The sequence below is a fragment of the Mus musculus genome, chromosome 14 (genome assembly GCF_000001635.26).
Source record: "Mus musculus strain C57BL/6J chromosome 14, GRCm38.p6 C57BL/6J".
NCBI classification, from domain to species: Eukaryota; Metazoa; Chordata; class Mammalia; order Rodentia; family Muridae; genus Mus; species Mus musculus.
Genome location: NC_000080.6, coordinates 57,687,882 through 57,705,279, shown reverse-complemented (window position 1 = coordinate 57,705,279; position 17,398 = coordinate 57,687,882). Strand labels below are relative to the sequence as shown.

General features: G+C 48.4%; 1 protein-coding gene and 1 non-coding gene across 3 annotated transcripts in view; one reads left to right on the top strand and one right to left on the bottom strand.

Annotated features, from left to right (window-relative positions):
• Window positions 1-15,618, top strand: part of Lats2 (large tumor suppressor 2) — a 56,551-nt gene extending 40,933 nt beyond the window's left edge. Inside the window, exons 3-8 of one of the 2 annotated variants that reach the window (NM_015771.2) lie at window positions 2,226-2,358; window positions 4,722-6,022; window positions 7,782-8,364; window positions 8,978-9,160; window positions 10,860-10,966; window positions 13,510-15,618. In NM_015771.2, the coding sequence (NP_056586.2) occupies window positions 2,226-2,358; window positions 4,722-6,022; window positions 7,782-8,364; window positions 8,978-9,160; window positions 10,860-10,966; window positions 13,510-13,992 (2,790 nt within the window). In that variant the 3' untranslated portion in view covers window positions 13,993-15,618. The remainder of the gene's footprint in view (window positions 1-2,225; window positions 2,359-4,721; window positions 6,023-7,781; window positions 8,365-8,977; window positions 9,161-10,859; window positions 10,967-13,509) is intronic. The other variant, XM_006519224.4, reaches the window with a different exon arrangement.
• Window positions 7,343-7,471, bottom strand: Gm26440. The gene has a single exon (XR_003951266.1). It is a non-coding gene; the product is annotated as a small nucleolar RNA SNORA65 (small nucleolar RNA).
• Window positions 15,619-17,398: the final 1,780 nt, after the last annotated feature.

Sequence of the window (17,398 nt, the reverse complement as noted above, 5' to 3'; positions counted from 1 at the left end):
CAAGTGGTGAGCTGAGATGCAGTCTTGAGAGTGTGTAGACATGACCTCATCGCATAGCTTGGCCATGAAGTAGGGAAGGTGAGGTGTCATCACCAGGCTGCAGGTGAGGTGGGGAATGCTTCATGTCTGAGCTCTGCTGCTTTCCTACCCGGGAATCCCAGGTGGTGAACCTTGGTCCCGCCACTGTTTCCCAGCCTGCTTCTTCAGCTCTCACTCCAGCCCCTCCTCTTTGTAGTGGTTCCCAGACCTCCGTCAGTTCATCTTGCTTCCTTTGACCTGCAGTCTGTCCACTCCCAGGTCTGGCCGTGACTTTCTGGTGTGTCCTGTCTCAGTTGTCAAACAGCCAGGAACAGAACATCATTTAATGGTAGATGGTTGCGTGGTTCTAGGCCCTGTGGAGTGGGTGGATGAAGCTATGAGGGATGTGGGGTCCAGACTCTGACAGAGTTCTTACAAGTCTTCCTCCCCCACCAGATAGAGTTTCTCTCTGTAGCTCTGGCTGGCCTGGAACTTGCTCTGTAGACCAGGCTAGCCTGGAGATCCACCTGCCTCCCAAGTGCTGGGATTACCCCACCATGCCCAGCTGTTTTCTCCCAGTCTATCTGTTTATTTATTTATTTATTTATTTTGGTTTTTCGAGACAGGGTTTCTCTGTATAGCCCTGGCTGAACTCACTTTGTAGACCAGGCTGGCCTCGAACTCAGAAGTCCGCCTCCCTCTGCCTCCTGAGTGCTGGGATTACCCCACCATGCCCAGCTGTTTTCTCCCAGTCTATCTGTTTGTTTATTTATTTATTTATTTATTTTGGTTTTTCGAGACAGGGTTTCTCTGTATAGCCCTGGCTGAACTCACTTTGTAGACCAGGCTGGCCTCGAACTCAGAAGTCCGCCTCCCTCTGCCTCCTGAGTGCTGGGATTAAAGGCGTGCACCACCACGCCTGGCTCCTCTCCCAGTCTTAAGGAAGTGGACTGGGATAAATGGCCAGGTGTCATCAGGCCTGGCCAGGAACAGTGAGGGTAGTACTTCTCTGTTCTGCAGCTAGACTGACTACTACTAACCAGCCCTCCATGTCCCCTACTGCCTACCATTCTCACCAAAACCTACCCCCTCTCAGTGCTTCTTCTCTTAGCTGCCTGGCCATGTCACCTTCTGCTTCCTTCATCTCTGCCCCAGAGTGCCTGAAGCTCTGCACCCCGTGTTGCCCCCAGCTTCATCTTCAGATTATGTGTGTCTGTGTTTGAAAGTTCCCTTGATATTACAAATAGGCAAAGCCAGTGATAGCCCAACCCTAGGTGGGGGTTCCCTGTCCTATTACATGCGCCTGGGTGTTGCCGCTACCCTCCTGGTGTGCTCCACCTACAGCTCCTTTCTGTCTAGCCCATCAGCCCTGAGTAACTGTCTCCACTTGGATGGGCTTTCCACCTTTTCCAAGTACATCTGTCCTTGAAAGGATCTATGCTTTCCCTGGGTAGACGGGAACCATCTTTTCAATTCACGGTAATGTCACTGCCCTCTCCTGTTGTGTGTTCATTCTGCAAACACTTTTAGGGGACAGAGCTGTATGGATGTGGACAGAGCTCCAGGGGCTTCATGACGACTGTCTTGGGCAACTCCTTAACTGCTGCAGATAGCAGAGGACGTTGTCAACAGGAGGCATTCAGTAAATGTCTCATAAATGTGCCCATCCATGCATTTCCAGGGATCCCAGAGTTAGCACAGAGGTGAACTGGGATCTCCTTCTCTAAGGTAACCTGTCTTCGTAGCTTCAGTCTGGATCCACCAAGCCAGTCACTAAAGTTCCTCCCTCCCTCCCTTCGTTTCTTCATTCCTTCCTGTGAGTGCTCTGTCTGCATGTATACCTGCATGCCCGAAGAAGGCATCAGACCCCACTATAGATAGTTGTGAGCTACCACGTGTTTGCTGAGAATTGAATTCAGGACCTCTGAAAGAACAGCCAGTGTGTTATCTCCCCAGCCCCATCACTGAAGTTCTTTAAAGAGCCTGAGTCTCTTTCAGGCCAACTATCAGAGACCCCGAACATTCTTGACACAAGCTCTTATGTCAAGGTCCATGGTGTAATATGTGCCTATGATCCCAACGGCCATCTCAGCACCTGATAGGGCCCCAGCAGCCACAAAGAGGAGGCACAGGTGGCTTTGTGGTAGTGAAGAAGATGATGATGACGACGACGATGACGATGGTGACATTCCTTGCTTCCTTCCTAGGAGATGGCTGGCAGAGCGCTCAAGCAGACGGGCAGTAGGAGTATCGAAGCTGCCTTGGAGTACATCAGTAAGATGGGCTACCTGGACCCCAGGAATGAGCAGATTGTGCGAGTCATCAAGCAGACCTCCCCAGGTGAGGCTACTATACAGTGTGTCATAGGAAAAGGCTTGTGGTCTGAGAGCAGGAGACCTGCACAAAGAACCAGACCTAGTCAACCCTGGAATTTAACCTAGGTGCTCACATGCCCCGCCCCCATCCCTTTACAGCAGCCTGTGTTACTGTCTAGAGAGTTCGTGTGTCTGCTGAATATTTCCATCTTTCAGGGAAAAAAAGAGTTAAGAGTTGAAATTTTAAAAATCTTTTATTGGGCTTAAGGTCTTTGAAAAGAGAGGCTTATCAATTCCAAAATCACATTTTTTTTTTCTCACATTCAGTAGCAGGCAGCTCTCAAGGCCTGCAGCTGTGAGCAGTGTGTCAGCTTTGGAAGGGACAGGTTGTGATGGTCCTCTCCAGAGATGGAGTAGATGCTCTGTGGTTCCTGGGGCATGATGATGGGTTTATGTACTCCCTGCTCCGTGGAAGCCCTGCAGGAAAGGCTTCCCGTGGTAAACGAGGACATTGTAAGGGCTTCCCGAGGGTTTGCGTTGTGGTGGGGGCTGCACAGTTCTGGTTTCCTGAGACAAGAAATTCCCTCACCAGCTCCTAGCTGGTTCAGGAGTCTGTCCTGAGAATGGTGCTGCAGGGAACAGGCCCAGCTCCGTAGCCACTGTCTGCCTTCTTGTTTTTGGTGTGTTGTGCTGGCCACATTTGCTCAGCCCAGGCAACACAAAGCCCTCCATCAGCTGTAACTCCTGTTCAGTGCCAAGGTTGTTGGGTAATTTCTGTCAGGTGTGTGTTAGCGGTGGGGTGGGGTGGGGCGGGGCTTATCCCTACGAGTGGATAAGACCCCGCCTTTGGACTTGAGGATTCAGGGCCAGATCTAGCAGAGCGGAGGAGTCTGTAGGAGATGAAAGGAGCCTTTGTTCTTTCTAGGCAGCTGCTTTAAATGAGGAGTTTCAAAATGGAGAAGTCGGGATAAGGAAGCAGCAGCCGTCTGTGTGTCTGGGTGTTGGTCAAGAGAGGGACTCTTTGTAGATTTTTTTAAAAAGGAATTTAAAAAATATTTTAATTTTGTTTTTAATGGGAACAGTGCACTTGATTGCAAATATTTTGCAGGGGCAGAATTCCCCCTAAGGCTGGAGTCCCAGGCAGTTGGGAGCTTTCTGACGTGGATGCTGGGAACCAAACTCAGGTTCTCTGCACTTTTACCTTCCGGAGCCATTTCTCCATCTCCTCTCCATCATTCTGTTCTCACTTAATGTTGGGTATAGATCACTTTGTCCTTAAAGAAAGAAACTGCCAGGCAGTGGTGGCGCATGCCTTTAATCCCAGCACTTGGGAGGCAGAGGCAGAGGCAGAGGCAGAGGCAGAGGTAGAGGCAGAGGCAGAGGCAGAGGCAGAGGCAGAGGCAGGTGGATTTCTGAGTTCCAGGACAGCTAGGGCTACACAGAGAAACCCTGTCTCGAAAAACTCAAATAAATAAATAAAATAAAATAAAATAAAATTAAAAGAAAGAAACCCAACAGAGCCTTAATTTGGAAAATAAATGAAAGGAAAATGAATATTTGGACAGTGAGTACAGTTCTGCCCTTTGTTAGGAAAAGTAGACTTTCTAAACATGACACTACGGGGCCTAGCAAACACAGAAGTGGATGATCACAGTCAGCTATTGGATGGGTCACACGGTCCCTAATGGAGGAGCTAGAGAAATTACCCAAGGAGCTAAAGGGAACTGCAACCCTATAGGTGGAACAACAATATGAACTAACCAGTACCCGTGAGCTCTTGTCTTTAGCTGCATATGTATCAAAAGATGGCCTAGTCGGCCATCATTGCAAAGAGAGGCCCATTGGACTTGCAAACTTTATATGCCCCAGTACAGGGGAACGCCAGGGCCAAAAAGGGGGAGTGGGTGGGTAGGGGATTGGGGGGGTGGGTATGGGGGACCTTTGGGATAGCATTGAAAATGTAAACGAGGAAAATACCTAATTAAAAACAAAAAAAACAAAAAAAAAAAAACATGACAGTAAGTAGACTTGGCTCCTCCCAAATAACTGCATGTCATGGAGAAAACCGTGTTGGCTGTCCAGGTAGTCCCTTAGCATGGCTGAGCCTGACCTTAGGAGCCAAGTCGTTTAAGGCACTGTACCCCCTCTGGCCCATACATAGCCTTCCCATTTGCTCTTTGACCTTCAGCCCCATGACCCATTTTCCCCTACCTTGTGTGCCACTTTAGTGTGACAAGTTTCTGCTGGTACTGGACATACCCTGCCGGGAATCTTGAGAAGACCTTGTATATTTGCCGAGCCCCAAAGATGAGGCTACTCTGGGAATCAACCTGCAAGTAGCAGCCCACCATGTGCTCTGAGGCTGACTTCTCACTCTTTCCTCTCTAGGAAAGGGCCTGGCGCCCACCCCGGTGACTCGGCGGCCCAGTTTCGAGGGCACAGGGGAAGCACTCCCATCCTACCACCAGCTGGGTGGTGCAAACTACGAGGGCCCCGCCGCACTGGAGGAGATGCCGCGGCAATATTTAGACTTTCTCTTCCCTGGAGCCGGAGCCGGCACCCACGGTGCCCAGGCTCACCAGCATCCTCCCAAAGGGTACAGCACAGCAGTAGAGCCAAGTGCGCACTTTCCGGGCACACACTATGGTCGTGGTCATCTACTATCGGAGCAGCCTGGGTATGGGGTGCAGCGCAGTTCCTCCTTCCAGAACAAGACGCCACCAGATGCCTATTCCAGCATGGCCAAGGCCCAGGGTGGCCCTCCCGCCAGCCTCACCTTTCCTGCCCATGCTGGGCTGTACACTGCCTCGCACCACAAGCCGGCGGCTACCCCACCTGGGGCCCACCCATTACATGTGTTGGGCACCCGGGGTCCCACGTTTACTGGCGAAAGCTCTGCACAGGCTGTGCTGGCACCGTCCAGGAACAGCCTCAATGCTGACTTGTACGAGCTGGGCTCCACGGTGCCCTGGTCTGCAGCTCCACTGGCACGCCGCGACTCGCTGCAGAAGCAGGGTCTAGAAGCCTCGCGGCCGCATGTGGCTTTTCGGGCTGGCCCCAGCAGGACCAACTCCTTCAACAACCCACAACCTGAGCCCTCACTGCCCGCCCCCAACACGGTCACCGCCGTGACGGCCGCACACATCCTTCACCCTGTGAAGAGCGTGCGTGTGCTGCGGCCCGAGCCCCAGACAGCCGTGGGGCCCTCGCACCCCGCCTGGGTGGCTGCGCCCACAGCACCTGCCACTGAGAGCCTGGAGACGAAGGAGGGCAGCGCAGGCCCACACCCGCTGGATGTGGACTATGGCGGCTCCGAGCGCAGGTGCCCACCGCCTCCGTACCCAAAGCACTTGCTGCTGCCCAGTAAGTCTGAGCAGTACAGCGTGGACCTGGACAGCCTGTGCACCAGTGTGCAGCAGAGTCTGCGAGGGGGCACTGAGCAAGACAGGAGTGACAAGAGCCACAAAGGTGCGAAGGGAGACAAAGCTGGCAGAGACAAAAAGCAGATTCAGACCTCCCCGGTGCCTGTCCGCAAGAATAGCAGAGATGAAGAGAAGAGAGAGTCTCGCATCAAGAGTTACTCCCCTTATGCCTTCAAATTCTTCATGGAGCAACACGTGGAGAATGTCATCAAAACCTACCAGCAGAAGGTCAGCCGGAGGCTACAGCTGGAGCAGGAAATGGCCAAAGTAATTTCTCACCCCCTTCTTACTGCGTTCCCAGCTCCCCTTTCCTATGTAGCAGCCACCGTCAGCACGCACCCATCTCAGACACGGGGTGAAGCCAAGCTGCAGTGCGTGGCCCCCCTTCTTCTTCCCCCACCCTCAGATGAGGACCCTGCTAACAAGTCAATCAGCACTCGTACTGATCAGTGTGCTGTGTCCTTACTCGTGGAGAAAGCACATCCAGGATGGGCTTCTGTGAACATTCTGGAAGGATGAAGAATGTTGTCATAGTGAGATATGTTAGAGAAATACACAGTATCATTGGCTCAGTAATCCAAATTAGTGAATAGTGGTTTGGGTTAGCCTCTGTGAGACAGTGTCTCATCCGCAGCCCCCACTGAATGGGTCTCCCAGTCCTGCCAGCGTTGTGGGTGTTCCCAGTACCTACCTCTGGATGTAGCTGTTATTTTGGGTTGTTTTGTTTTGTTTGCTTTTGGTACTGTTTTTTTTTTTCATCCTTGCACTGTGTGTGTTGTTTTGTTTTATTTTAGATTTTTTTTTTCACGTGTGTGAGTATTTTGCCTGCGTGTTTGTCTGTACACTTACGTTTGTGCCTGTGAAGGCCAGAGGAAGGCATTGGGTCCCCTGGGACAGAAGTCACAGGCAGTGGAGCTGCCATGTGAGTTCTGAGGATGGAACTAGATGCTCTGGAAGAGCAGCCAGTGCTCCCAACCACAGAGCCAGCTCTCCAGCCCTAGTAGATGTTCTCAGTGTTCCGGAGTTGACACTATAAAGTACTATAGATGGTGCTTTTTAATCACATTTTAAATATACATCACAGTAATTTTACATCACATAAATTAGTCATTTCAGAGTCTAGGACTTAAGTTTGTGTTCTCATTTCCTGTTGGCCCGGAGTCATTGCTTGTTTTCTGTTTTCCTATTTTCTTTGAACTACTGAAATACTAACTAGATTATGGATTCTAGAAATGTTTTCCACAGGACTTTTTTTTTCTTCTGGTTATCAGATAGTCTTTTATTGAAATATTTTCTTGTTGCTTCTTAACTAGCTGGGCACTCCACTGCACCACTGTTGATGTCATCTATGATGTCATGAGGGTGGCGGCCATCCATATTGCAGCCCACAGACTGTGCAGTACCCAGGATCTCCTTGATAGTTCCAGAAAGTTCTCTAGCCAAAGACCGGTGTCTCATCTGCCGGGCAATGTTGACAATCTCATCAAAAGTAATGTTCCCACTGTGTTTAACTGCAGAAAGAAAGCACAGGGCCTTTTACAGCTTCCCCTGTCTTCTGAGATCATGGTTCCATTTTACCTATCGCTAGGCTGTTCCCACGCTTTCGGCACAGAGCCATCCACATGTAGGACAGCCCTGTTTCCTAAAAGCTGGGCTCACTGTCAGCTCACCACTGGATTGCACCAGCCAACAATACTGGTCAGGTGCAGTGGCGGGTGGCTGGACTTTTTTTTTTTTTTTTTTTTTTTAAGTAGTAGTGGTTTTCCTTGCCTTTTAGAATGTAAATCAACTAGAAAAAGACTTTTCTTTGGATTTCATATTTGCACGTATGTAGATGAATGTTCCATATAGAGGTAGATGTCGCCATCCTTATGTAGAGACTGAGGCTGTCTGGTGTTTCTTGTGTAGCCTGGTAGACCTAGTCTCTTCCTTCTGAAGGGTCCTCACTGCTTGAAGGCAGCCCCGCCCCATGCACTCGGCTGCTGTGGGGTCCCTGTAACAGGCCTTTGATTTTCCTTGTGTACAGGCTGGGCTCTGTGAGGCCGAGCAGGAGCAGATGAGGAAGATCCTCTACCAGAAGGAGTCTAACTACAACCGGCTGAAGAGGGCCAAGATGGACAAGTCCATGTTTGTGAAAATCAAGACTCTAGGCATCGGTGCCTTTGGGGAAGTGTGCCTCGCTTGTAAGCTGGACACTCACGCTCTGTACGCCATGAAGACTCTCAGGAAGAAGGATGTCCTGAACCGGAATCAAGTGGCCCATGTCAAGGCTGAGAGGGACATCCTGGCTGAAGCAGACAATGAGTGGGTGGTCAAACTCTACTACTCCTTCCAGGACAAGGACAGCCTGTACTTTGTGATGGACTACATACCAGGCGGGGATATGATGAGCCTGCTGATCAGGATGGAGGTCTTCCCTGAGCACCTGGCCCGCTTCTACATTGCAGAGTTGACCCTGGCCATTGAAAGTGTCCACAAGATGGGCTTTATCCACCGGGACATCAAGCCTGACAACATACTCATCGACCTGGATGGTCATATTAAGCTGACAGATTTTGGCCTCTGCACTGGATTCAGGTGGACTCACAATTCCAAGTACTACCAGAAAGGTACAGCTTCAGACCTACTGTGTGCACCTCCTATACACACACACACACACACACACACACACACACACACACACACTTTGTTATTGTAACTTGGTGGGGCATACTTCCTTTTGTAAAGGAATGGGAGAGCATGCATGAGGCCAGTTGCTTTGTTAGTGGACTTTCTTACTGTATTTTCTTGACCGCTAAAGGCTTTGATTAAAAAAAAAAAAAAATCACCACACTGCCCTATTAAAAAAAACTTTGAGCCGGGCGTGGTGGCGCATGCCTTTAATCCTAGCACTCAGGAGGCAGAGGCAAGTGGATTTCTGAGTTCCAGGCCAGCCTGGTCTACAGAGTGAGTTCCAGGACAGCCAGGGCTACACAGAGAAACCCTGTCTCGAACCCCCCCCCCCCAAAAAAAAAGAAACTTTGAAAAATAAATCTCAGAGTTCCTGGAGTCGTTGCTCAGTAAACGATACTTGACCGCCATGGAGAGGGCCTGGGGTCGTCAGTGGAGGGGAATGTGTGCTGACAGGAATTGGCCAGAATCATGTTTCTGTTTGAAGCTATGGCTTCGCTTCAGTGTTGAATTCATGCTCTTTTCTGTCATTCCCCCTTCTCCCCGGTAAAGGGAACCACATGAGACAGGACAGCATGGAGCCCGGTGACCTCTGGGACGATGTTTCCAACTGTCGCTGTGGAGACAGGTTAAAGACCCTGGAGCAGAGGGCGCAGAAGCAGCACCAGAGGTGCCTGGCACATTCTCTTGTCGGGACACCAAATTACATCGCTCCGGAGGTGCTTCTCCGCAAAGGTATGCCAGCCCACCGCCCTCCTCGGCTCACTGCCCAGTTGTAAGTCAATGTGTGTTACTACATGTTTGCACCTGCCTGTGAGCTTAAGGTTTCCCTAGCAACAAGGCTCCAACCTCTTACTTCTGAGCTGGAATGGCCTTTGCTTCACCAGGATTAACCCAATATTTCCTCACCCTGTACCCGGGAACCTTGGGCTTTTTATCTCAGATCCAAGGGAATGACTCTCACGCTAACTGGCTTTTTCAGGGTCAGCTAGGGGCTAGAAAGATGGCTCACTGGGTGCCTGTGCATAAGACACAGGTTTAATTTCCGTCAGGGAACACCTACATCGTTGTTCGTAACTGTCTAACTCCAGTTCCAGGGGATACAGTGCACTCTTCTGGCATCGACAGGCACTGCATGCACACAGTGCACAAACAGACATGTTAGTAAAACACCCATAAAAATATATTAATTAACTTAAAAAAAGTACAGAGTGAGGTGATAGAACTGTTTGGGCTGTAGGGCCACTGCCGTCCCTGGCCACAGTTTTCAAGCTCTGCTGACCTCTCCCTTGTCCGGGCTGGGTTACTCCATGTCTGGCACACAAACTAATTCTCCCTGTTGGGCCCAAAAAACCTAATGGGCATTAGATTACTACTTGTTGGTGAAATTGGTTTCCTGGATAGGTGGTTGGACACACCATCTGTTTCCGAACTATAGGAACCTCACTCAGGGGGGTCTTTGTGGTCTGTAGTGACAGTGGGTGTCAGCTTAACCTTGGGGTTAATCCAGACATAGACAGTCTTTTGTTTATATTGTACTCATGTCTTTAGACCTAGTCCAACCTGGTTCAGAGTGAGATTTTTCATCAGCATGGTGGTCTGATACAGGTTATTGATCCTCTCAGCTTGTGTGCACAAAGGTGTCTCCTGAAAGCTTATAAATGCTAATTCTGGTGCCTAGTAGTTCTGTAGCCTGGGGTTGTTCTGCAGTGCTAGGAGGGGCTGATGAAGACAGAGTCCAAAGCTTTAACCAGCTGCTTCTATTCGAGGTTGCTAACAAGTGGCTGAAGAGTAGGCCCAGAAGGAAGGGTGGGAGGGAGAGCATCAGTGGTCAGTGCAGCTTTCCTCAGCCTCCTGTAGACAGCCTGATCACCACAGCTGGGAGTCCACTGCCACAGGGCAGGGGCTGCCTACCGTTTGTTTATTTTTGTTTTTGAGACAGAGTTTCTACCTAGTCTCCATGTTCTTCAGCATCATTTTAAACTGATTTGTAAACTTTCCTGTGAAGCCATCTGCTTTTTGCACCTGCCACATAACCAGGAGTAGAGCTTTGCCCAACCTGAGTTCAATCCCTGATTCATCCATATGGTGGGAAGAAAGAACAACTCCCACAAATGGTCCCTTGGCCCCCAACATATGCCACAGCACACACGCCCACTCAAAGTCATATGAAACTCTAGCTGCTAAGTCCTGTCTTCTTACTTACTCTAAAAGCATCCTGTGTTTATGAAGACCAGTGATTAAAAATAAGAAAGCCCACGTGTCTGTTGCCTGTGGTATCTGTTAGCACCTTGTGTGAGCCCATTGGAGCCGCCATTGGAGCCCCTGCCTGAGAGCGTGCTTTTAGTAGCACAGGGCTGCCTCTGAGCTTTCTCACTCCGTCCTCCCAGGATCTGAGGGAGCCGCTCTGAGTGACGAGAGCGCTGTCTTTCAGGGTACACGCAGCTCTGTGACTGGTGGAGCGTCGGTGTGATTCTCTTTGAGATGCTGGTTGGGCAGCCGCCTTTCTTGGCCCCCACCCCCACAGAGACGCAGCTGAAGGTAAGCGGCACAGCGTGTCAGTGTGTGTGTGTGTCCAGATGATCCGTGTGCCTTTCCAGAGCCCTCGGACAGTTTCGGACCTCTTGCAACACATAGACTAGAGATGGCGGTTATTTATTGTGGGGTTTTCCAAAGAGTCTTTATTTTTACTATACTTTTGAATTTTTGATAAGAAGGCAACAAAGCTAGACATGAGTTTTATTATATTTGAACACCTGTAATTTTATGTAAACCACTTGTGGCTCTCTCTCGCCCTCTTGTTATTTCCAAGCAAGAATAACACGCAGTGAGATGCAGCGGCAGCTGCCGTCAGCCCCCTGCCTCGCTCGCCTGCCCTGCAGAGCACCATCATCCCTGTGGCTGTAATGACCAGCTCGGTGGTCAGGCTCAGGCTAGCTGTGTGCATTCCCAGGACTCACGGAAAGCAACCGGATCTATCAGCCAGCCCCTAAGCGGCTCATTCTAGGTTCACAGCCACTGCTTCCCGAGTGTGTGACTCCTTATTCAGAGTTGAGCTGAAATCGGAACTCTTTGGTTAGTGGATTTATAGAAGCACAGTCCTAGGGAGGTTTTTTGTTTTTGTTTTTTAATCCAGATTAGTCTATGGTAGAGCATAAGAAACTTTGAAACAGTCGGTTGGTGGTGGTGCTCACCTTTAATCACAGCACCTAGGAGGTAGAGGCAGATGGATCTCTGAGTTCAAGGCCACCCTGGCCTAAAGAGCAAGTTCTAGGACAGCCAGGGCTATACAGAGAAACTATTCTGGGGGGAAAAAAAAAAGAAATTTTGGGCTGGTGAGATGGCTCAGTGGGTAAGAGCACCCGACTGCTCTTCCAAAGGTCCGAAGTTCAAATCCCAGCAACCACATGGTGGCTCACAACCACCCGTAATGAGATCTGATGCCCTCTTCTGGTGCGTCTGAAGACAGCTACAGTGTACTTACATATAATAAAATAAATAAATCTTTAAAAAAAAAAAAAAAAAAAGAAATTTTGAGTAAAAACTCAGTTCAACTCAATGATACAATTAGTTTTTGCGTTTTCTGCTTACTAGGTAAATTGCTGAACCACTCACTATTATACCTGCATAATAGTAAGCCAGATTATTTTTTATTGTGGTAAAATAGATGTGACATGAAATTTACATTCAATTATTTTGAAGTGTATGATCTGTTGCCTTAAGTGTGTTCTCATAGGGCTACACAAACCATTTCTGGGTGTTCTCATCTCACCCATTAAACAACTGCTCCATTGCTCTCCCCGGCCGCTTGTGCCCTATCTCAGAAGTCAACTGGGTGCCTCCCAGATGTGCAGTTGGGTTCTTATCTAACTTACCCGCCGCCTTTCACTTAGCACGATGTCCGCAAGGTTCATCCTGCTGTGTGTGGATTTCCTTCCTCTTGAGACTGAATGGCAGCTTTTTCAAGCTGGGCCCCGTGGTTTGATGATCGTTCCTGGGTTAGTGGGTGTCTGGATGTCTCCTGCCCTTTGGTGACTGTGTAGTGCTGCTGTGCACCTCTTACTAGTGTGCCTCTGCCTCGGCCTCCTGAGTGCTGGGACTGCAGACCCACATCACCATCGGCGGGCCCCTCCCGCTTTGGAATAGCCGTTATCCTCAGGCGAGGGTGTGCTGTAGGGCACCACTGAGCATGTGTTCTTATTCTCATGTGCTGTTTGTGTGCTTTTAAAAATTCAGATCGGGCTGGTGAGATGGCTCAGTGGGTAAGAGCACCCGACTGCTCTTCCGAAGGTCCAGAGTTCAAATCCCAGCAACCACATGGTGGCTCACAACCATCCCTAACGAGATCTGACGCCCTCTTCTGGTGTGTCTGAAGACAGCTACAGTGTACTTACATATAATAAATAAATAAATATTTAAAAAAAAATTCAGATCATTTGTTGGAGTTCTCGATGCACTCTAGATGTTAAGTCCTTCACAGGCGTATGCTTTGCAGACCCAGTCTGTTTTATGGGTAGCCGCTTCCCTCTTAGTAACTTGAGTTAATGAAGTGCCAGTTGTATACCCCTGACTGACCTCGAACTCACATGGTTACCACCATACATGGCACGGCAGTTTATAATTTCCATGAAATCCAGTGTACTCTTTCTTTCCTGCTGGTGTCTTGGTATTCAGGAAGACCTTTGTCACATTGTATAGTTTTACCCCTCTAAAACATTTACTGTAGGTCAAACCCTCATTCAGCAGTCAGTTATACTCTCTAGTTCCACACTGGGCCTAAGCCTGAACAACGCAGACAACCTTAGGTTTTTCTTCACAGTATACGTGGCTTCATGACAGATATTTTTAATGACCATCCAGATGGGTTCAAGGCCAACTGGGGTCAGTTACTGAAAAGAAAAGAAAAATCCCAGGCGACTCCCTAGCCTCAGTAAATACCGAATTGTGCGCTGTGGTGGCCCAACAAAAACCCATTGCCATAGCTGAAGCTATGAGAGGCTCACACTTGTTATAGCTGAGGTCGAGGCTGTGCAGGCTCAAGACTTAGATCGATGGGGTGCTAACAGTGGTTCTGCTGCCCACAGGTGATCAACTGGGAGAGCACGCTGCATATCCCTACGCAGGTGAGGCTCAGCGCTGAGGCCCGAGACCTCATCACGAAGCTGTGCTGCGCGGCTGACTGCCGCCTGGGCAGGGATGGGGCAGATGACCTCAAGGCACACCCGTTCTTCAACACCATCGACTTTTCCCGTGACATCCGAAAGCAGCCTGCACCCTACGTCCCCACCATCAGCCACCCCATGGACACCTCCAATTTTGACCCGGTGGATGAAGAAAGCCCCTGGCACGAGGCCAGCGGAGAGAGCGCCAAGGCCTGGGACACGCTGGCCTCCCCCAGCAGCAAGCATCCAGAGCACGCCTTCTATGAGTTCACCTTCCGCAGGTTCTTCGATGACAACGGCTATCCCTTCCGGTGCCCGAAGCCCTCAGAGCCCGCAGAGAGTGCAGACCCAGGGGATGCGGACTTGGAAGGTGCGGCCGAGGGCTGCCAGCCGGTGTACGTGTAAGCCTCAGTTAACCACAACTCGAGGAAACCCAAAATGAGATTTCTTTTCAGAAGACAAACTCAAGCTTAGGAATCCTTCATTTTTAGTTCTGGTAAATGGGCAACAGGAAGAGTCAACATGATTTCAAATTAGCCCTCTGAGGACCTTCACTGCATTAAAACAGTATTTTTAAAAAATTAGTACAGTATGGAAAGAGCACTTATTTTGTGGATACCCATCTTTTTCTTACTAAATTATAAGGACTGACTGTGAGAAACCATGCTGCTGTTATTTCCATGTGTGTTGTATCTGATAGCACTTGTCCACAGCTAGAAAAGGAAGAGCTGGAGAGCGTGAGGCAAGACGTCTGTGCAATAAGAGAGGATGAGGCGACGGAGCTCTGCTCAAGTCACGAGGACCGCTTATCTACACAGTGGCTTAGTTTTGTATTTTCCCACATTTCAAATTGTGATGTAATGTTTGAAAGCTGCTTTTGTATTTTCTCCTTTGCATATTATAGTTCCTAGAAAGAGTGAGCAGAGAGCTGGTGGGTGTGACTCCGGTGTCTGGTGTGGAGAGTACTGCATGAGCAGGGGTTTCTAGTATAAAATACCGTATCTTGCCATTCACAGCAGGTCCTGTGAATACGTTTTTAAATGAGGTATTCTAGACAGTGTGCTGATAATGTATTGTGTGGATGTGTGTTAAAGAAATGCATATGTATAACTGAAGTGTGATTTTTTTTTAATGTGTGTGTGTCTTGGATATGACTGAGTTCTTCGGGAGGCAAATGTAAACATTTGTCATATATAAAACACATCAAAAGGGATTAAGTCAGCTTTGCCAAAACATTGACATAATTCTAGCGTTTTGTCCATTTCCGTAGTCCTGTCTGCTGTCAGGTGTGGCTGTGGGAGCTGGACCCTGCTATTCATTCTTTCACTCACAGGGTTCCCGCAGCCATAGGTGATGTAAGGGTCCTGCTTCCTGTGTTCTCAGCCAACCAGGAGGTTCTGTGAAACCCAGTTCTTTGGGCCTCTTTCACATGAGAGGTGTCTGTCACATCTCAATGTGACTTAATACGTTTTTCTAACTTTGTAAAAAGAAAAAAAGATTCTTTGAAGCAACATTGGAGTACAAAAACAAGCCATACTTTTTTCTTAGACATATAGGTGTGTATATAACTATAGATAAACACACAAAATAGTCCTTATTTCAAATTAGTACGCTTCCTACTTAAGGTGATTTATATTTGAGTACATTCAGTTTCTTTTGCTTTTCAAGGATGGAACACATCCCATTTTCATTATGCTATGCCAAATCTTCTCACCAAGGTTCTTAGCACAGTGCACCCGTTACTTAGTATTATCTAGGCAGAAACACTTACAAATTTATCTATGTCTAAGAAACATTCCTGTGTCTGGTTTACATTTGTATGAATGGCATATTCTGAAGTCTGCTGTGCTTGTATTGTGACTTACAGTATTCTCGCTATTTTGTAGTAATGCCGTGTTATTTACAGCGCTCTGACATAGTTTGATGTGGTAGGTTCTTTCTCAGGAACTCAATTTAACTATTATTTATTGATATATCATTGCCTTTGAAAGCTTCTACTGGCACAATTTATTATTAAAACTTTAAAGCCTAGTCTCTTCATTTGTGGTGTTTTGTTGGAATTTGTGAGATATTACATAATCAGCATGCCCGGGGCTTCCCACACTTCCCTGATGATTTACCTACAGCCAGGTACAAACAGTCTAAATCAACCTGAGATCGATAGTATAACAGAATCTGTAAAATGGGGATAAAATATATCTGCTTAGGGTTTTGAATGGATTGAGATTCAAATAAACACAGGTGGCAGGTGATAAACTCAAGGGTGAACGGCTGCAACTCCACCTGTGTCGTCATGACAACCATGGAAGAGGGACAGGAGTATGTGGTGTCCCCTCAAGCTATTGGCACAGTGAGGAGTAACCTTGACCCAGGGATTAACCCTTACTGGATTCATTCACAGTATTGGAGGAAGTAGAGAGTGGGTGAGGTGTAGCAGGAAGCCCGGGGTGCATGCCATGCCCTGGCCCTGGCCATTGTAGGGCGAGCTGTTCTGGTGAGTGGTGAGCCTCACCTCAGGCCCTCACATGGGATGTGCTGACCACAGAATCTTCTGTCCTCTACCACAGCTTTACCTGTCCCACCAGGGGAACGGTGACCGACAGAAGCTCGGCCTTTTGTTGGAAATAGTGACTGGGTGATTGGTTTAGTCTTTCTATTCATAAATCTAGTCATACGGTTTAAAAAAAAATCATTATTTCCCGATAGACAATGGTCATACTTGTGCATCCTGGGAGAAGTGCAGAATCAGGAGAAATGTACAGTACCTCGGGAGGATACTGAGCCTTTTTCACCAGTTATCTTGGCAATGGGTTGTTGAGGTGATTTTTTTTTTTTGGCTGCACCACTTTGACCTCACCATGTAACCCTGGCTGTCTGTGAACTTGCTATGTAGAACAGGCTGGTCTCAAACTCACAGAGATGGCACCTTGCTCTGGGATTAAAGGTGTATGCCAGCCAGGATGGCCTCTGTTGTTTGAGAACCTTGTATACGGATTGATTCCCACAGTGGCTATACAGACTTATGTTCCCACCACCAGAGGATAAGCATCTACATCCGTGTTACCCCTCAAGCTATGGATGCTGTGAGGAAAAACTGGATGATGGGGCTGTAACCCAGGGGTGGTTAAGGTGCAGAATGCATTTTTTAAAAGTAATTGTTGGCCAGTGCATCTCTTCTTTGTCTAGTCTGTTTAGTAGCCATTTATTGACTGTATGATTGGCTTTTTGTCCTGGTTTGTGTATGCTTGGCCCAGGGAGTGGCACTATTAGAAGCTGTGGCCCTTTTAGAATAGGTGTGGTCTTGTTGGAATAGGTGTGTAACTGTGGGTGTGGGCTTTAAGACCCCAGTCCTAGCTACCTGGCAGTCAGTATTCTACTAGCAGCCTTCAGATGAAGACTCAGCTCGTCCTGCACCATGCTTGCCTGAACGTTGCCATGTTCCTGCCTTGATGATAATGAACTGAACCTCTGAACCTGTAAGCCAGACCCAATTAAATGTCATTATAAGAGTTGCCTTGCTGGGCGTGGTGGCGCACGCGTTTAATCCCAGCACTTGGGAGGCAGAGGCAGGTGGATTTCTGAGTTCGAGGCCAACCTGGTCTACAAAGTGAGTTTCAGGACAGCCAGGACTGTACAGAGAAACCCTGTCTCGAAAAACCAAAAAAAAAAAAAAAAAAAAAAGTTGCCTTGATCATGGTATCTGTTCACAGCAGTAAAACCCTAAGACACTTTTAATTTATTTTTTGATGTTTAATGTTGTATATCCTCGGTATTAATCTAGTGTAGTTGGCAAGGATTTCTTTCCCCATCC